Genomic DNA, 21,590 nt, shown 5'->3' with positions numbered 1-21,590 from the left:
CCGTTGATGATGACTCCCGAAGAGATCTGGCCTTGCCGCTGAACCTTAGGAATGATTAATGTCGAATTATGTCTCGGTATTATGACAGGCAAGTGCTGAACTCAAGAGTCTTGCCATCAGGAGCTCAGGGCACATTGCTTTCCCAGGGCAAGTGGAGCTCATCAACTGGCTGTTGTCTCATCTGTGTGACTTTTTGTCCCCTTTTCTATGAATACTGAGCCTGTGCACTAATCTCCCTTTAATTATCTTAATCTTTTCGGCTGACTAGGGGCCAACACATCCCGGTGTAGTCGTGCCAATATTAACACTACAACCCCCTCAATCTGTCACATAAACATGTAATGCTGAAGAATGTCAGATCTAATATCAACCACTTAGTCAGTAATCACTGATTGTCGTGTTGATTTAGCCAACAGAGATTTTAAAAATAAAAAGGTTGGAATTTTCTTACCAAGGATTTAAATCCAGTGCACTGAGTGCACAGGGTTCAAGTTTGAGGCTGCTAAATTGGGGCCCAGTTAACTGATTAGGGCTTGATCTCAAGGTTTATCCAGTGGCTGTACTGATAGTTCATGATTATAGGAACTTTAAATTTCTCTTGTTAAAATGTAAAACAAACCCTCCACGTTCTTGGTAGCCAGAATCTGGTTTTCCCTACTATCTCAAGCAAACGTACAATTACTTTAGTTTCTTATATTTACAAGAGTTCAAATGTTTAACAGTTAGAAAAGGGATCACCTGCAATTAAAGCAGACATAGATCATAACGGCTTCCTGCTGATCCCGGTCACAAGGTGTCTTAATTCTATCCTGGGAACATTGAGCACAATGTGTGGATAACAACATTGTGCTCAATGTTCCCAGGATAGAATTCACACTCATGCAAAAAGGCAGTTTGAGCCTTTTATATTGCAAAAACAAAAAAAATTCCCATTGACCGTAGGCCAAGTACCAAAGGCATTCTGGGAACCAGTTCAAATTTGGCTCCACAATAGGCAGCACCAAAGACAAAATTCAACAAAAAGGTAGAATTACAGAGATGTAGCCATTCTACCAGCTGTCATGATCTTGGGAGGGGTAAAGGAAACCAAAGGACCCAGAGGAAGGCCACATAGACATGGTTAGAGTACTGACTCCAGCCAGACAATAACCAGAGCCGAGGCTTGTACACTACCAACTGTGCCATCAAGGTTTAACTGTCTATATTAATATAATGAAACAATAATAATGCAGTCCATTGAGCCACAATTATGAAAAATGTTTAACCCATAATAACTTCTGCTGTAAATGCAGCACTGGTTTTTACTAGAATGTCTGTGCTCCTGTTTGATAAGTTTGGTGTGGAGAAACTCCAGTGGCCTGCACAGAGCCCTGACCCCATCCCTGCTTTATAGAACATACTTTTGGTAATGTGGTATATAAGAAAATAAACATGTTGAGAGTGTTAATCTATACTATGCTTCTTGGGCAATACAATATACTATATGGACATTTACATTACAATTACATTTTCGGGATTTAGCAGATGCTTTATATCCAAAGCGACATACAGTTGTGACAGTATACAATCTAAGCAATTGAGGGTTAAGGGCCTTGCTCAAGGGCCCAACAGTGGAAACCTGGCTGTTGTGGGGCTTGAACCAGCAACCTTCTGATTACTAGTCCAGTACCTTAACCACTAGGCTACAACTGTGTTTCAGCCACAACAATTGCTAACAGGTGTAATAAATCAATTATAATAAGGAATTTATATTATGTATATTAAGGAAAGGCCCTTCCCTTTCCAGCATGATAGTTTATAAAGACATGAAGAAAAGCTTGGTTTAAAGAGGACAGCTGCACAGAGCCCTGACCTCTGCCTCACTAAACAGCTTTGGAATGAACTGGAACATCAGTTAAGGCTTTCTTGACCAACATCAGTGCCCAGCCATACAAATGAGAGCAAATGAGCATTCTCAACTGGTGGCTGTTATTATACCTGAAAGATCACATAGAGGTCAGTCTATTTAAAACTATTTGTTTATTGTCATTTCCGCTATATACAAGTACATATTAAAATGAAACAATGTATCTTTAGGACCAGCATGCAACAAAGAACACAAGTGTAAAACAATACAAAAAACACAGTGCAGATAAAAAACAGTACAATAAATACCTAGAGGACCTAATAGACCTAATAAGGACCTACAGTGACTAGAGAGACATTTCTAATCTAAAGAAATTGAAGGGGGCGGGACCAAAGACAAGTGTAGTGTTGGCCAGGGATAAAAACATATTAAGAACATATAAAGAATAATGTGCAAAAATGCCATGTTGTGCAAAGATGCAAGTGATACAGTCACTAAGTAGTTGTATGTATCAGGGTCAATGAAGCATGACTGTGTTGCTTGTGTGTGTGGTTGTGTGTATATGAGTTTGTGAGTGTTCAGTTTGTGAATGGTCAGGTGTTCAAATATGTTTGGCCATATAAAGTAGTTTTAACTCATGACAAACTAACTGATTTGAAAAGAAAAGAGACGACATAGGAAATTAAGTTTAAGACCATTTGCGGTATAGGTGTGTGTGCGATTAGGACTAAATGGATTTAGTTTACATCACTTCACTGCATCAAAAGCACTCAGCTCATCACAGTAAGAAAAGTTAAAACTTACTCTCACCTGAGCACAGATTTCAGGCTTTTCTGTTAGGGAGTGACTTTTTGAAGAAAGGAAGCATAAACCAGGCTTGAGCATCATCATCATCTTCATCCATTTCTTCCTTTTTTACAAAGTAAATGTTCTATCCTGTTTCATATTCATCAGTCCCAATGTCTGTCAATTTCACTGGCTCTGGAAATTTTTGCTCGTGTTTAATTCTCCAAAGGAAGAGAGTCGTTACCAGTATTTTCATCTTACTTACACTATCTACAGGTCCTTCTCAAAAAATTAGCATATTGTGATAAAGTTCATTATTTTCCATAATGTAATGATAAAAATTAAACTTTCATATATTTTAGATTCATTGCACACCAACTGAAATATTTCAGGTCTTTTATTGTTTTAATACTGATGATTTTGGCATACAGCTCATGAAAACCCAAAATTCCTATCTAAAAAAATTAGCATATCATGAAAAGGTTCTCTCAACGAGCTATTAACCTAATCATCTGAATCAACGAATTAACTCTAAACACCTGCAAAAGATTCCTGAGGCTTTTAAAAACTCCCAGCCTGGTTCATTACTCAAAACTGCAATCATGGGTAAGACTGCCGACCTGACTGCTGTCCAGAAGGCCATCATTGACACCCTCAAGCAAGAGGGTAAGACACAGAAAGAAATTTCTGAACGAATAGGCTGTTCCCAGAGTGCTGTATCAAGGCACCTCAGTGGGAAGTCTGTGGGAAGGAAAAAGTGTGGCAGAAAACGCTGCACAACGAGAAGAGGTGACCGGACCCTGAGGAAGATTGTGGAGAAGGGCCGATTCCAGACCTTGGGGGACCTGCGGAAGCAGTGGACTGAGTCTGGAGTAGAAACATCCAGAGCCACCGTGCACAGGCGTGTGCAGGAAATGGGCTACAGGTGCCGCATTCCCCAGGTCAAGCCACTTTTGAACCAGAAACAGCGGCAGAAGCGCCTGACCTGGGCTACAGAGAAGCAGCACTGGACTGTTGCTCAGTGGTCCAAAGTACTGTTTTCGGAAATCAAGGTGCCAGAGTCTGGAGGAAGACTGGGGAGAAGGAAATGCCAAAATGCCTGAAGTCCAGTGTCAAGTACCCACAGTCAGTGATGGTCTGGGGTGCCATATCAGCTGCTGGTGTTGGTCCACTGTGTTTTATCAAGGGCAGGGTCAATGCAGCTAGCTATCAGGAGATTTTGGAGCACTTCATGCTTCCATCTGCTGAAAAGCTTTATGGAGATGAAGATTTCATTTTTCAGCACGACCTGGCACCTGCTCACAGTGCCAAAACCACTGGTGAATGGTTTACTGACCATGGTATTACTGTGCTCAATTGGCCTGCCAACTCTCCTGACCTGAACCCCATAGAGAATCTGTGGGATATTGTGAAGAGAAAGTTGAGAGACACAAGACCCAACACTCTGGATGAGCTTAAGGCCGCTATCGAAGCATCCTGGGCCTCCATAACACCTCAGCAGTGCCACAGGCTGATTGCCTCCATGCCACGCCGCATTGAAGCAGTCATTTCTGCAAAAGGATTCCCGACCAAGTATTGAGTGCATAACTGAACATAATTATTTGAAGGTTGACTTTTTTTGTATTAAAAACACTTTTCTTTTATTGGTCGGATGAAATATGCTAATTTTTTGAGATTTTTTTTGGGTTTTCATGAGCTGTATGCCAAAATCATCAGTATTAAAACAATAAAAGACCTGAAATATTTCAGTTGGTGTGCAATGAATCTAAAATATATGAAAGTTTAATTTTTATCATTACATTATGGAAAATAATGAACTTTATCACAATATGCAAATTTTTTGAGAAGGACCTGTATATAGCTTGCTTGTTACCAATGGGGGGAAGGGGGGGTGATTTGGAGCCTCTGAATAACTTCCCGAAAGTATCCTGCTCCCTGAACAAAATAAATATGGACACTGTCATTCTGTCAGCAACTGTTTTTGGAGAGCAATATTTGAAACACCCCACGACCCTGCCGGCTTTTATATGGAGAATCCATCGTCATACCACAGGCATGAGCCATAAACACATGGACTCCGCACATGGTCACCGCGCTTCCGTCATCTGGCTCACTCAAACCCTGAGAAGCATGGCCCATTTGCATGACGGATTCTTTTATATATATATATATATATATTTACACATAATGGTGGTGATTGGTGCTAGTGGAAAGTGTGGGTACTGGGTGATATTGAGTAGCGTGGGGTGATAAGTGCTAGTAAGTAGTGGTAATTATTGGTATTGGCTTATTTGTTGTGATAAATGGGGTAGACTGTGGATAATTTGTTTTAATTATTAGTGCTAGTAAATAGTGGTAATTATTGGTATTGGCTGATCTGTTGTAATAAGTGGGGGTAGACTGTGGATAATTTGATTTAATTATTAGTGCTAGTAAATTATGGTGAGCAGTGCTTGGTCCTTTTGCTATACCCTTAGCTCTTACTAGGGCCCCAAACATCCTTTCATCTTCATGCACCACACATGGTAAGCTCCACACTTCCGCCTGTCCTTCAATAAACATGTGCATTCATGCATACACACACATATCCATAAACACATGCTTGTATGCACAGACACATGAACACTCTATGATCTACGATGAGGGTTTTTTGAACAGTTGAACATTGCTATGACCCAGACAGCCTTCTGTGGAAGAAGCATGGCCATCAACATCTGGAGCACAGTTGCACCAGTTCAGAATCTACAAGTCTCTAGCATCTATTTTACTCTCACGCTCTCTTTTTCTCTATCTACGTGTTTTGTATCTCTCTCACTCTTTATTTGTTTCTGTTTATTTGTTCTGTCTCTATTTTTACCCATCTGACAGCCTTCTATTCCTTTTATTCATCCTTATTTTTTCCTCTCTTGAACTCCTCAGCTCTCTTAAAAGTGTAGCTGCTTAAATAAAGTTTTTTTTAGCATAAGTGTGGTTCTATATTTATATAGTACTTGCAGTTGGCATTAAAACATTGACTTAATAATATGACATTCCTAAGTTGTTGTTAGGGGTGGCACAGTGGCTTCCTCTGAAGGCTCCGGTTTCCTCCTACATTCTAAAGAAATGCAAGTTAGGTTAATTGGGGCTAATAAATTTGCCCTAAGTGTGAGCCCAGTTAATTGGACCCACCGCAACCCTGAAAATAAATGAATGAATAAATGAATGGACAAATGTTAGCATTAGTATTAGCAGCATGGCTCAGCGGCAGTAACATTTGTTTTTTCTTTGGACCACTGATTTACAGAGGTAGTGTCTAAATTTATTCTAATTTGTTTAAACAATCATCTTTGGGACTACAACTTCATTCCTATAGTCTGTTGTATGTGTTAGTTGCTTGTATGTAAAAACACAAATATAAAATAAAACACTAAAATACAATTGAAAACAGTTAAATACAACAAAACCTGCACTTCACCTTTACTTCTTTATTGTTTCCTTATGCTTCTTAATTAGTGGAGAGAACAAATAAGCAATAATAAGAGAGGTTTAGTAAGAGAGGTTTAGTGTGTCTATGTCGTTCTTTTAGTACGTTAAGTTACATTATTTTTTTCAATAGTAAGCGTTTTACACTCTCGGAAAAGCTCAGAACAATTTCTCAGAACTCCAACTGTACACAAGTTTCTCATGTTCACATGACGTTTTACCGCACCGCTCAAGCCAAGCACTGAACAAAGTAGCAGTCGCACACACGTTGAGTTTAAGGGTACAAGTTTCTCGATGAAGGGCACCGAGTTTCAAAGGTTTGGAGTTTAGGGGACGTTGAGTTACAAGGTACCACTGTAAATAAAGAAATGTTTCTTTTTCTCACCCTCTTCAGACTGTGTCCCACCTTTGCTACTCTTCAGTTCTCATCTGACATGTTTATTGAGACATTCCTGCTTTTAATCAGAACATGGTGATGATAAATTAGACCTGTGGAGGTCAGTGGTGGTTTCTGACCTACTCATGCTCAGAAGGCAAGACCACTTAAAGAGACACTTGGTCATAACAAAAACTCTAGGTGGTTGGATAAGGTACTGTTCATTTTTCAGTTCTGTCAGTGTTACTTTAATTAAGTACTTTAATTAATTATAAGGACTGTGTTAAATTACAGATGAGGCACTTCAGCTTTTGCACACAAGTGGGCAGCAAGACAAATAGTAGGGTTTAGTTTAGAAGCTATATTTAACCACTGAGTCCTAGTGTTGCAATTTCCCATGGTATGAAACTTGTTGAGTTTATGTAGGATTTCATACCGTGCTTTTTATTTCCCTAAGGTTAACATTGTGGAAATAAAACAAAAATTCCTACAGTCTGTCTCTCATTTTCTGCTTATTGGTTCATGGTATTGTTTCTTCTCAATGTCTTTTAAGTCCCTCTCTTCCACCGTCGTGTATTTAGACTGGATAATACCTGGACATTTCACAAATCCCTACAACCCTGCGGGTACAGTTGAATCATTTCCATGTCATGCAAATGTCTTCCTTCATGATGATGCTTTGCAGATCTTTGACCTTCTATAGCTTAGCAGCAAAAAGCAGTTTTGCATTCTTTTACATCTCCATAGGTAGGGTAATCCTTTCAGTAGCTCTTTCCAGATCCACCAAATCTCATTTTTTAGCTTAAATTATATAGCAATCAAATGAAGAAAAAGTGCACATGCATAATCGAAAATGTTTGCCATATGTTTTAAAGCTCTGCGTTTTGATGAAGGAGTATACAGGGGTGCTTCTGTGGGCTGTTGTAGCGCAGTAGGTAGATGATAAAAGCTGTCAGATTTACTCAGATGTCCACGAGTGGCATTGAGCGGTGTTTATGATGTGTCTTGTCCCAGGGAACAAATGCTCAATCCAGATCTCTTTGGGCTGAACATCAAAAGCACTCGAACATACTGTATATTTTGACCACATCTAATACAGATTGGTCTGTTTCCTCTGTTTTTGCGTCATGTCTCAAAAGGATATGGGTTTGAGCATGTTGTTTTAGAAAGATGAAAGGTGTTTGGAGAGGTTGTAAAATGGAAAGAGGTAAAAGAAAGCAGGCCTGTTTGCGCAGACTATTCCCAGAGTCGTGGAGCTTTCACTGCCTCTGACTGCTCCAAAGCTTTAGCGTGTAAGCCATAAAGATTTGTTGAGGCCCCTTGACCCCATGGCTGTTTCCTTTTTTTTTAAAGCCTGTCCTTCTCCTGCAGACATGAAGCAGATTTTCACCACCAGTGTCTTATTGGTAAGAGCCTTGAGCTGTTATGAGACATTATGAATGAGGAAAAATTGTGCTAGACATTTACCTCTACAGCCCTAAACAGGTCATTGTGGGATTGGACTATATCAGAATTATTTAATGATTGGAGAAGCCTTGTAGCAAATAGAAGTCTAACCCAACATCACTAGCGTCTATCCATATGTCTTTATCATCCCATTTAAAGCTGTGGGTCCGGTGCCACCTAAAAAGGCCACAAGCAGAGAATGTACAATGAACAAGGCACCCATCCATTGCAGGGCACCACACACTTATTAATTCATTGTCTGTTTCACTTTAAGGGTGATTTAGTGTAGATTGATGGGTAATGTGACACATATATCCATTCAAAACTTTAAATCATTTATTTATAAGCAATTGTATTTCAAAAACACATTGAAACACATATTCAGACACATTTAGCATAGCTTTGCCTTCCCACCACCTTTATCGCTTGCAGGAAATGAGCTTTAAGGGTAAAACAGAAAACAAATGTTCCTTCGAATGGTTTGTGTAACAGTGCCGTGAAGAAAGTCACTCCCTTGGCAGAGATGATATTTTGTACATTTTTTTTTGACAACCATGAAGATGAGGATTTAAATCTACAGTCAGAGTAGGTCTTAAGGTTGTAGGGATCCTGGCCAGCCTGTTTATTTGCACAATCAGGGCTGCTTTGGAGAGGTACCTAAAATGAGTTTTGAGAATTCTGGAATGTTCAGGGTTTATTGTAACAACAACAATAACTAAAGATTTAATATTCTATCAGTGTCATGATGTCTATTCGAACAAAAACATCAGTTTTGAGATGTTTCAAGTATAGGGGCTACTAACACAATGTAACAATGTAAAATAATTTGCTAATAACTAATAAAAACTGCTTTTTAATATAGCAAATGTTTAAAGTTGCAATGTGGAGGTGCGAGTGACCAAACTGTCAATAAAATAATTTGAATCCAATCCTTGTAATACTATTTTACAGAGTAAATAAAAAACCTTAACAGTAAATAACTCAAAAACTTTGGAAGCCTTTTTAGAAGGAAACATAATCAATACCCTATTGTGTTTTGCTGTGAAATTCAAATAATGATTCTTTCACCTAATACTTCCTGCAACTAGCAAATAATGTTCAAAAAGTAACACTGAACCTAAAATGATGTAAACTATGTGTCAAGATTGTTCACAGATTTTAGGATGAAAAGAAATGTAATTAACTTTAACTGACTATAAGAACCTATAATATCCAGTCACTGTCTTTAGACCATATACATCTAAAAAGATGATTAATTATTGGCCGCTCAGGTGGCACAGCGGTAAAATACGCTAGCACTCCAGAGCTGGGATTTTGCATACATCGTATCAAATCTCAGCTCTGCCATCCGGATGGGCTGGGCGGCCATATGAACAACGTTTGGCTGTTGTTCATCCAGGGAGGGAGCCAAATAGGGACCTCGTAACCGGTGCAATTACGACCTCTGCTGGCTGATTGATGGCGTCTGCACAGAGTAGAGGAATTATGTTGATCAGGGTGTGTCTCTCCGTGCACAGGGATGATTGCATATGAACTTGTGCAGGTGAAAAATTGCGGCTACTGCTCACTTGTTAGAGGGGGCATGTGTCAGTTCGCTGTCCTTTATGAGGGACGGGGTCAGCACCAGTAGAGAGGAAAAATAATGCAATTGGGTATAAAATTGGACGCACTAAAATCGAGAAAAAAAGGAAGATAATATAATAAGGCTTTGATTTTATTGTTCAGACTAAATAAGGAAAATCCCCTAAATACATCCTATTAATTGATTCATGTAATTGCCATAATTGACTAGTGAAACATGACTGATATTTAGACCAGTCTTTATGCCAGCCTTCTAATAATGGTCTGTAACACAAACTCAGTCACATGTGCAGATTCTCAGCCAAAACAGCTCTGACAAACTCTTTGATACACCAGCCACAGATTTATATGTGAATCATTAAAAATGAGACATAACACTGAGTAATTAATAAAACACATAATTTAAACTAATTATGTCTAATTTTCTAAGTGTCACAGGACTGGTGCTCCTTTTATTTAAGGCAGAGGTGGGCGAGAGTCAGACAGAAATCAGCCTCTGCAGCCGCTGCATAAAAGTCTGATGTTTAATGAAGACATGTGGGTGGTGTTCAAAGAAGCTTAGTTGAGAACATTCTGGCAGTGTTGCATAGTTGTAAATATAAATTCATAGTAGGATGAAATGTGATGCTTCTTGCAAACCAATGCCATGCAAACCTTGTAGAAATACTATAATATATTATAAATAATATATGATATAGAATTTAAAGGTGTACTTACACCAGGATTGTTTTCGGCAAACTAGCCATGTGAAATTAATACATTATATTGAAGATAGAAAGACTATACTGAATGCTTGTTCTGTCTTTAATCACATACTTATAGGTGCATCTGTTAGAATTCCAGTTTTAATGGTAAGAAAGCCACAACAACATTTAAATAATTTGTTTACTTCTGGGCCCCACTGCCCTGTCATGCACATAAACACAAATTGATGCATTCCAAAGTTCATCCCTGCAACACACAGTATGTTTTTGAAAAAAGCAGCTTCATGATTTATTGCATTAGGCATAATAACACATTTTGGGTTTTGATGCTAGAAATGTTTTTTTGTGTATTATAAGGCTAGTAAAAGGGGCTTTGTTTGCTCTTGTAACTGGCAGCCAGCCTAGAAATTCATTTTTAAGATTTATGATACATTTTACTTGATCACACTGCTTCAGCATTCTCTTTCCTTGAATTCACTAGATAGTACCTCTTTCTTTGTGATATTGAGAACAATCAAATATAGACCAGGCACCTTCAAATGTTTCTAAAAGTTTTATATTAATTAGCTCATGCAAATTTTTGTACAAATTGGCATCATGAGGTTATATTGCCTCTAGAATGTCCTTACCAGGCAACACATTTTGTACTTTTACTTATATACAGTAGGTCTGGATTGTACAATCATGTCAAATTTATTTTGTACTAGTTAATGTCTCGGATATGATTTGAAAACAAGTTCCGCAGAAGCTTATAAGCTTTTACCTAGTGCACGTGTCAAACTCGAGGCCCGCCATGTCATTTTAAGCAGGAGCCTGATTGTCTTAAAATAGACTGTAAAGTCGTACATAAACGGCATCTCCCACAATGCTTGCCGATTTGTGACCCGCAAAGTGACCGCATCCTGCCACTAGATGGCAGTGTTTCCACATCAGCGTTTAACTGAGAAGTTTTTCCAACAAGTGATGTTAAGAAATATTTACAAATAATCCCAAAATGTACAAGAAGAGAATTGAGCCAGAAGGAAGGTCATTTAATGAAAGATGGGAAAGCGAATAGAAGTTTGTTCTTCAAGAAGAGAAACCGGTACGTCTCTTGTGTTATGAGGAGTACAATATAAGTGTACATATACTTTATAAATATACAGTATAAATTTGGCATTTTAACACCAAACACAGAATTCAGCCTCCAAGAAAAACAACAAATTGTCCAAGGCTTAAGGGCAGACTGCAATCACAGCAGGATACGTTACAATCGGCTCTTTGAGGGCCACCATAATGCAGATGTGGAACTCGGTGAAAATGAGTTTGACACCCCTGACCTAGGGAGACTTTCTAGATGCCTGTTAAGATAAACGTATCATATTAATCAGTTCGTCACATGTTCAGATGCTCTTTCTAATCACAGGTGCTAATCTTTAGCCCCAGTTTGTACTGCTTTGATTTATTGACAGTTAAGGAAGCTTAAGAGAGCATCTCTGACATCATGTACAATGAGAAAATAATGACACACCTAATCTGGACATTGGCTATTTTTCTTCTGAAATGCACAGGTTTTACATCTGATAGTAAGCAGAGCACAACGAGGAAAGAGAGAAGGAGACTGTACCACCCACAGTAACCTTATTAGACTAAGTGAAGTTCTGCAGAGAAGGTTCTTGTCAGCCGAATGGAAAGATGAACGTATGCGCTAGGACCATCCTTCATCCTTACATTTGATCTCCTCATTATCAACCATTTTCACTGCAGTCTTGGTTTTCATGCTTCTCCTTTGTTCACTTCTTTGCTTTGTCTCAGCACACGTAGAGGAAAGTTGTTGTGCTCTATATCTGGCTTATAAAGTGCTCTGAATAACTTAACTTTTTTGTATTTGGTTATGTTTGAATGAATGTTCATGAGATGCAGCTCTGTACAGCATGTAAATCATCATTTAAAATGTGGAACGTAGTGAAGGGGCCAGGGCCTGGAAGAATAGATTTAACATTCTATGAAGAAATTTTACTTTAAAATGGCCGGATGGCGATCGGTCACAATTGCACTCATTGTCAATCATTGCAGTGTTCTTGAATAAAACATGGAAAATACGAGAAATTGGTTTACTGATTAATATAAATAATAATATAAATCAGTCTGTAGCTCTGAAAATCGTTTTCTTCCTCTACTTGCTTTGTTTCTGTTTTAATTCCAATCATTTCTACTTCCTTTTCCTAGCTACAGAGCATGCCTAATGCAAACCTTGAGTAAAGCTGACAGATTTTTTACGTTGGCAAGCATGCAGGTGTCAGGGTTTACTAAAATATACTGCTTGAGGAAATACAGTGTGTGAGAGATTTAAAAAGCATGTGTACTATTTGACGGACACAGATGAACACATACATGCGCAAACGCTGTGAGTTCTTTTTCAAATATAGAAGTCGACAGTGTGAATTAAGCTGGCTCGAGCTCCGCTCTCCTTCACGACATTATAAATGTATGTGTGAGGAGGCCCTTAATGGCTGCTAATCTAATTTCAGTTACTGGAATCAAATCTCACTGGCGCCAGTAGTCCTTTTCTTTCGCGCACAAATAATGGTCTTTGCTTTGGTGTGTTTATGAAAACAACGTATTGCCAAAAATATGTTGTTTTATGGTGGAGTTCTCAAACTCAGCTTCTCTTTTTAGAGGGTTGGAATTGAGAAGTCAGATATTAATTGTTGGTCCCCTGAAAGATGAGAAGGTTTTAAACAGAAGGAGCAGAGTGTCTTTACAGTGAAGTCCATTTACCGCTCCCACGTAATGTATTTGAGGTCAGTCATCGATTTGCCTAAACCGCATGCTGCACTGATAAGATTAGGCCTTTCGGTTCCTGAACTGCTTGAGTCATCCAAGTGATGAAGTCACTTTGGGTTGAACAGACAAGATAGCTTTGTTTTCATTTGGTTGTGGCCTCTCTCAGAACAGGTTGACTTTTTCCACTCTCTTTCCTACCCTCTGTTTGTCCTGACCTGGCATAAACAAAACCCATTATTTCATAGTACAATAGTAACAGCTCGTAAGTGGCACTTTGTGATAAAACAGGTCGACATGGACTAAAAAAAGAAAGTGATGGACCACAAATGAAAGGCAATGGGTTGGGAGTCAACCTATGATTCAGCTGTAATGCAATTTGGCACATTATAATACAATGGCCAGCCATGCAAAACATCATTATAACATAAGGCTAGAAGATGGCTAGAGCCACCGGGCCGTGGACCAGTACCGGTCCGTGGGTCATTTAGTACCGGGCCGCACAGAAAGAATAAATAATTAGAGATCGCTACATCAGCAATGAAAACACTGCTTCCATTTCCAACACACGGGTGTTTATCATCTCATATCACCCCCAGGTGGAAGCAGCATCTCGTTGCAGCAAAAAAAGCTCATTTGTGACTTTAAATTCCTTTGGGATCAATAAAGTATCTATCTATCTATCTATCTATCTATCTATCTATCTATCTATCTATCTATCTATCTATCTATCTATCTATCTATCTATCTATCTATCTATCCATCTATCTATCTATTAGTATAGTTATTCTACTTTAAATCCTCCTGCCCCCATCGGTCCATGAAATTATATCTTATTTGAAACCGGTCCGTGGTGCAAAAAAGGTTGGGGACCGCTGGGCTAGAGGACTCACTGCATCCCTGATCAGGATTAAGAGGTTACTGAAAATACATTACAATTGCAAAAGCATGTTGGAGGGAGCATTCTGATTTTGGGGCTGCAATCATTATTCCTAAGGTAGGTTCTGTTACAATAAATGAAAGTGTTTACATACACAATCCTTTTAGAGTCGTTGTGCTTCAGCCACATCCATTAGTAGCCAGTGTATAAAGTCAATTATATAAGATGAACAATATGCTTTTAAATTTGTAGCAGCAGTTTGGACATGATTTGAGTTGAGTCTGGTGTAGAGGAACTCCAATGGTCTTCACAGATCCCCAATCTCAGCGCAACTGAACACATTTTTTTAAAAAGCCACTTGTGAGCCAGACCTTCTTGTCCAAACTGGGTGCCTGACTTCACAAATGTTCTTTTGACTGAATAAGCAGTAATTCCCGCAGACGCACTCCATAACATTGTGGAACACATTTTTTTCAATTCACGCTAAATTTACGTTTGCTGCATTTAGCAGCTGCTTTTATCCAGAGCGACTTACAACTGTGAACGAATTTAGGGGTTAATGGCCTTGCTCAGTGCTCCAACAGTGGCAACCTTTTGATTACCAAACCAGTACCTTAACAGCTGAGCCGCCACTGTTTTTTCAAAATCAAAAACAATTGTAATTTATGGACAGAATCTATTTTTTTCCTAATATTGGCTATTGCCCCTAGAATTGGCTTGTGGTATTTCTGCCTTGAATTCATTGATTCGTGGTAAAACTCATACTAGGATAAAGCAGTTAATGAAAATGAAATGAATGACTAGTAATGGAGTTGTTAGGGGTCAGATAAACACTTCAGAAGTTTGATACATAGAGCATACATCAGGAGAGATGTAAGCCACTCTCGACTCAAAACTCAGACAAAACAACCATAGATTTACAGCCTCAAAAGAAAACCGACCCTCTCACGCCAGCGGGTGGTAACCAGTTTCCCATGTGGACAAAACAAAACACTGAGCAACATGAAAGTAATAAACTGTATAAGACTACATTGTTTTGGGTTTGCATTTAGCCTAATTTGTTTGTAGAAATTTGATTTAGAATAACTTTGTTTTAACTTCAAAAGCTGTATGCAGTATCTAACAGACGTTTTGTCTAACTCCACCATACTGTTTACCTTAACCTTAATTTAAAAGACCAGCAGTAAATGCATGTTTTGTTACATCTGATATTATCTGTCAGTATCATTCAGTATTATGCCCTCAAAAGAAGTAAGTATTCTGTCAGCATTATTACTTTACTGATCTGTCAGTATATGTGTATATTAAGCAATCAGTATTATGCAGTGCTTAGTACAATGCAGAAAGTCTTCATTACCTATCATGCAATTAGTATAATTCAGAGTTTAGTCAGTACAATACAGGCTCAGTAGGGCGACACGGTGGCTCAGTGGGTAGCACTGTTGCCTCACATCAAGAAGGTCCTGGGTTTGATTCCCAGGTGTAGCGGTTTGCATGTTCTGCATGGGTTTCCTTTGGGAGCTCCGGTTTCCTCCCACAATCCAAAGACATGCAAGTGAGATGAATTGGAAATACGAAATTGTCCATGAATGTTTTTGACATGAAAGATTTGAACTGATGAATCTTGTGTAACCAGTAACTACCTGTGCTGTCATAAATGTAACCAAAGTGTGTAAAACATGACGTTAAAAACGTAATAAATAAATAAACAATACAGACTGTATACAGTTAGTATGAATAAGTCATTGTTATGCAATGTAAGTAAGTAAATGCACTAGGTAACATGCAATTGTATTTTAAAATCAGTATTCTGCAGTCAGAACATATTCAGTATTGTTCTGTCAGCATATTTCATTCTATACTACTCAGTCAGCACTATTCTGTCTGTATTTTTATTCACTATTATGCAGACACAAAATGTAGATCCATGGCAGGATTTATTTGCCCACTGTGGTATAAAAACAGTTATCCACCAAAAGCTTAGTCTTTGCAGTCAAAGATGGGGTGTGGTTCACCACTTTGTGCCAAAAAGTGTGAGAGAATTGTCAGTTTATAGCTAATCGTTCTCAATGCAAGACTGGGAAGGATTTGGATTTAGGTCTTTCACCATCTACAGTTCATAATATTATAAAAAGATTCATTATTATACTATGTAAAAGACAAGGCAGAAACTGTTTGATAAACTGTCATGCTACCGCGATTGAAGTAGCCACATGGGTTTGAGAGTACTTATTACTACTACTACTAGTAATTAGTACTAATTATTATCCCCTACTACCATCTACCACTGCATCAATAAACTGAATTATGCAAGAGGAAGCCATGCATTAAATTTGCGCATTACCCAGTATGTGCTATTCAATTAGCATCTAGTCCTTATTTTTCAGTCAGTATTATTCATTCTGTTTTCAACCAGCCAGTATTTTATGCCATCAGTATTGTGAATTGTAGGCAGGGGTTAGGTTTAACCATTTAATTAAGCCACAGTAAATCCTGGGGACATATTGATATAATTGTCCATTTTAGGGAACGCAGAGTAACAATCAAGCTTTCAGTTGGTTTGGGTTGCCCTCTAGCTGCCAACTATGAAAGATTGTGAAAAAAAAACAAAAAACAGCTCAGGAGACTTTAGTTTGTCAGTGAGTACTAATGTGTAAATTCCACAACCACTTCTGCAGATCTAAAGCACAACACTGGAAATTTGGCATTAGTCAGTTTCTTGCAGAGGGTGTTAAATAAGCCCCAAGTGTTTTTCGTGACCATGGTACAATTAACAGTGTTGGGTATGTAAAACATAAAGCCCAAATGAACTCATATAAGGCATATTTACAGCACACTATAATACAGACTTCACCGCTTAATAAGACAGGATATTGCCCTAATGCAGGGAGGAAAAAATGTGTTCTGTTCTGTTCCAGTGGTCTTTTTTAAACAGAACTGTGCATTTTATTGCCATCAAATGTAATTCATCTTGAGCTGATTGCAGCAAAGGTCTGTTTATAAAGTGCATAGCAACACTGTTTCGAATAAAAAGGTCCTCTTTAAATAGCAATTAGTAAGAAAACAAGCCTATGGTCCAGATGTTCTAGTACAGTATGGTATGGAGTCATAACCTTGCTGGAGCTCAGTAGAATAAAGAAGGACAGTTGTAAAACCAGCGGCTTTGGTGTTTTTACATAAGGTCTGTGGAAACCTTCATAGCTTCCTAAATAGCTGTAGCTGAAGAAAGGAACAGTAATGCTGTGGGAGAAGAGGTTTTGGGGGCCTCTCTGGATAAATAACAAGCGATCGCGTGAAGACAACATTTTCGCATCCTGCCAAATTGCAAAACTGCAAGGTTTCAGTCCCAAAAATAGTGTGATTGGACTAATAGCAGGAAATTGCCCTTGGAACATTAAGCAAAATCGTTACATTTTTTTTTGTCTCTGTGTGTGTGTGCCACTGAAAAGAGCAAAAACAGCCGTGCTCTATTCTCAGGGTTGTTTCCACTTAAGAAAATCATTTTCAAAGAATTTACAGTGCTGTGCTGGGAAGGGCAATAGGCAGCTGTTCAAGCCAAAGGGCCTGGCCATGGGTGAAAGCGTCTCATTTCAGATAAAAACACCAGGCAGTACTTAGACCTCATTTTGCTACACTAAACGACCTGAACAAGTGCAATAAGGAGATATTAAACTGAGCGCTGAAACCTGACTACAGAAAAGATTTCAGCAGCATTTTCCCCTGCACTTTCACTGTGTGTAAACCATGCAAAGAAAGTGCTGGCTGGTTCGATACCCATTTAGCATTGCAATTTTCCTAAATACTGTTAGGTTTCTGGGTGGCACAGTGGTGCAGCATGTATTAGTGGTGTTATGCAGCGTCCAGGACCTCAGGCTAATATTTGCTTTGGGTTACTGACTACATTGTACTGAATGTTTCCCTTTGTGGGCCTTTTTGGGTATGTTGGTTTCTTTCCTTTAAGACATTACAGTGGGTGAAGTTTATACACTGAAATGCCTTCAGTCATGGGAGTGAATGAATTAATGTTTGATGCCCTGCGATGGACTAGCATCTTGTCCTCCAGTGTTTTTGTCTGAGTTACTGTTTCTGCCACTCATAAATGTATTATCTTATTTATAACTGAAGTTAGAGGGTGGCATAGTGGCTCGATGGGTAGCACTGTTGCCTCACAGCAAGAAGGTTCTGGGTTTGATTCCCAGGTGAAGCAGATCGGATCCTTTCAGTGTGGATGTTCTCCCTATGTCTGGTGACCTGTCCAGGGTGTTTCCTACTTTTGCCCAGTGAATTGGACCCAACGTGACCCTGACTAGGATAAAGTAATGGTAAAACAGACACTAAATGAATAAATAAATGAATTGAGGAGGTACAGGTAGTGTGGGTGATGTACAGCTCCAGGATCCTGATTCTTGCCTCTGGGTTCTATGTAAGTGGTGTTCGCCATTTGGGTTACTAATAGGTTTATTTCCTTTTCACTTCCACAAACAGAGGTTAGATTGTTTACGTATAAATGACTGAAGGTTTGATGCCCTGCGATGGACCCTGACTAAAATTAAGCAACTACTATAGATGATCAAATGAATGTCTACACTAGATTGCCCCTTGGTGTGAGGCTGAATAAATGAGTGTTTGATGCTTTGCCATGAACTGCCATGCTTTCCAGAATGTATTTCCGTTTTGCGTACAGTGTTTTCAGGACAGACATTGGCTCACTGTGAGTATGAATAAAATAATGCAGTAAAACGATTACTGATGATGTATGACTAATAGCTTTCCCCTTGGTTATTACTCCAGGGTGTATTTCTGTTTTGCATCCAGGTAAGACATGTGGGCCGCGTTAAGTCTGGTTTGGGTGTTTCTCTCGCTTTACTTCATTTGCACTGGTGTGAAAACCTGAGAACAGGGTCAGAACAAGTTCATTTCCCTTGAAGGTCGGCCACAAGTTTGTAACGAAGTGTTCTTTACTTTGTGTTCGCTGCAGGGGGATCAGGGAAGCACAAGTCCAAAGACCAGAAGAAGAAGTCTAACAAGAAGAGCCTGCGTGTCCGGGCCCAGCATCACCACAGTGACCACCTGGCCTCGTCGAGGGCCAGCCAGTAAAGACTGAGATCTCCAGGTGGAACGAAGATCGGAAAGCTGCTAGCTGCTGCTCAGTACACACATTCACATGTACACACATGCAAACCACACACACACACACACAGACATACACACATACATAATGCACATACCAAGAAATGCAGTCTATCACACATCCTTAAGCTGTTTAAACACACATTCACACCTTCACTCGTGCGCTGTCTCTTGTACCTCCTGCTGCTTCCGTCGTGCCAGCGTCCCAACGCCTGACCCTACTTATCATCATCGAACTGTACAGCAGCTGTTGGTACCCGGTCAGAGCTAGAATATGAAGAAAACAGAGCTAAACAAGGACTGAAGGAGTCATGGACTTGTTGGAGGATGAGCAGAAAGTCAGAGAGAGCAGGAGATGGAAGGTGTTCAGATGGAGGTTAAGCGAATGTCCAGAGAAGAGAGAGACTTGTCTATATTTATGTAAAATGTGCATTTATGGATCCAGAGTGGCCTTTTCAGTTGGCTCTGTACATTTTTTGAGAGTAAGCCAGTATCATGTGTAGTTACAAAGTATTTTATTCTCTGCACAAGATGTTTACGTCCAGTCCGCTTTATGCTCTAATTGTATATTGTGGATAATTATAATGAAAAAAAAATTGAGTTGTTCAGTTAGCATGGTCACAAGCTCATGTGTACATAGTTGGTGAGTTCATCTAATGATATTACTGAAAGAAAACATTACTGAATTTTCAGTATTGATGCCTTTACCGTTAAATGTGTTAGCGAAAGGTTTAAATGTGTTATAAAGGTTATAATACCAGCTACAAAAGAACAAAAAAGAGTTAAATAAAGCATAGCCTTCATATAGCTGTTACATTTATATGGTATATATTTGATTTATTTATTGATTTCATTTTTTTACTTTTGTGTTTGGTGACAGTTTTGTCTCTGTATCTGTTACGACTCTGTGCTGACATATTCTTTGAAACACGTATAACAATACAGATATCTCCATCAGTGGAACCAGTTTCTGTCAGATGTGTCAATTAACTGTTCTTTAGAAGAACTTGCCATGCTTTAAGCTTTAAACTGACCTATAACAGAGCAGCTGAATATATTATAGACAACGGAATGACAATGTATATATGATGTTCTATTAAAAATGCAATTCATGTCATCAGTGTAATTCTGGTTTGATTTTTTTGTGCCGTAACATAATCTCCATTGTTTGCTGCTGGGACTAGCATAGTTACATGTAGCAAAGATATTAGTTTGTGATTTAATTACTACACCTCAGATAAAACATTTGTAATTTCTAAATCATATTATCAACCCAGTAGTTGGGTAGCATCTTTAAATTTACATGAGATAATAAGTCAGGTCAAATATGAGTAGTCTAGATGACTTTTGGGTTTGGGTTCAATTTAGATATTAAATACAGATACTGAGTAGATGAAAAACATCTATTTGTTCATGGGGTTCATGATCCTTCAGTTCAGTTTGTGTGACAATAAAGTCTAATGATGAGTTTCTGAACATCGTGTATGCACTGCAGATTCCCATCACAACTAGCAATTACGAAGGTAAAGAGGCTTCCTACATTTCTTTAAAACATCTACAGAGGCATAAGACACATTTTCTGTCAGTACTATTGCAGAATAAAGTCAATAGTACAACAAATCATCATTTGGCAGGTCATTAGAGGGTCCCGGAAATTAAAGACACTTTGGAAGGAGATAACAGTGCTTTAAATGCTTTAAAAGGTTAATTATTTCTCATCATAAAGGTATTAAAGCCAACAAAATTTTTGCAACAAAGGACACATGTAATTAATGTGTGGTGTCTAGATCTTTTTTCAACGGTATTTTTAAACATATATTTCATTGTGAATGCTTATAAATACAAGTGTTTTGTTCATAAATGCAAAGTCAAAACAAATACATTTAAAGCAGATATATGCCCAATTCCCTTTACTGTACACCTTGGACAGGGCACCAATCCATCACAAAAGAGCACATATTCATTCCCTTTCTTACATTGAGGGACAATTTGGAGTAGCCAGTCCACCTTTCTTGGATGTTTTTGGGAAGGAGAAGAAAAGCAACACAGACACAAGGAGAACATGCAAAACTCCTCACAGACAGTGACCAGAGGGCAAACTCAAAACCAGGTACTTAGGATTTATGTTGCTCTGTGTGGGTTTGTGTGTGTAGCTCTACCCTAATCGTAATACACTACAATATAAGAATATAGTTTTTAAATGTATGTATTGCAGCAGCATAGCAATGCTACGCTACTTATCAAATATTCATTTATTTATTTATTAGGATTTTAACATCATGTTTTACACACTTTGGTTACATTCATGATGACAATTTAGTATCTTCAATTCACCTCACTAGCACGTCTTTGTACTGTGGGAGGAAACCAGAGCGGACACGGGGAGAACATTTAAACTCCATACAGAATAGACCCGGACCGCTCCACCTGCTATTCACTGAGCAACCATGCAACCACTTCTCAACTAGGTTGCATGCTAAAGGTATCTCAACTAGCTAAAGGTAATCAGGTGCCTAATCTACAATGATTGCAGCTTTGCACATGAGCTACAGGTGATTCCACTTGCTTCATTTGTTGGTCCTGCTCTTCAAACAACTGATCAGTTGTATCAGGTCA

General features: G+C 38.7%; 1 protein-coding gene across 2 annotated transcripts in view; it reads left to right on the top strand.

The window, feature by feature from the left end:
* rspo2 (R-spondin 2) overlaps nucleotides 1-19,628 on the top strand; it is a 96,406-nt gene extending 76,778 nt beyond the window's left edge. Inside the window, exon 5 of one of the 2 annotated variants that reach the window (XM_062991322.1) lies at nucleotides 18,823-19,628. In XM_062991322.1, coding sequence (XP_062847392.1) covers nucleotides 18,823-18,941 — 119 coding nt within the window. In that variant the 3' untranslated portion in view covers nucleotides 18,942-19,628. The remainder of the gene's footprint in view (nucleotides 1-18,822) is intronic. The other variant, XM_062991323.1, reaches the window with a different exon arrangement.
* The last annotated feature ends 1,962 nt before the right edge of the window (nucleotides 19,629-21,590 follow it).

This window comes from Trichomycterus rosablanca, chromosome 3 (genome assembly GCF_030014385.1).
Source record: "Trichomycterus rosablanca isolate fTriRos1 chromosome 3, fTriRos1.hap1, whole genome shotgun sequence".
Taxonomy (NCBI): domain Eukaryota; kingdom Metazoa; phylum Chordata; class Actinopteri; order Siluriformes; family Trichomycteridae; genus Trichomycterus; species Trichomycterus rosablanca.
The sequence above is the reverse complement of the archived record's forward strand: the minus strand, read 5'-3'. Positions and strand labels throughout refer to the sequence as shown.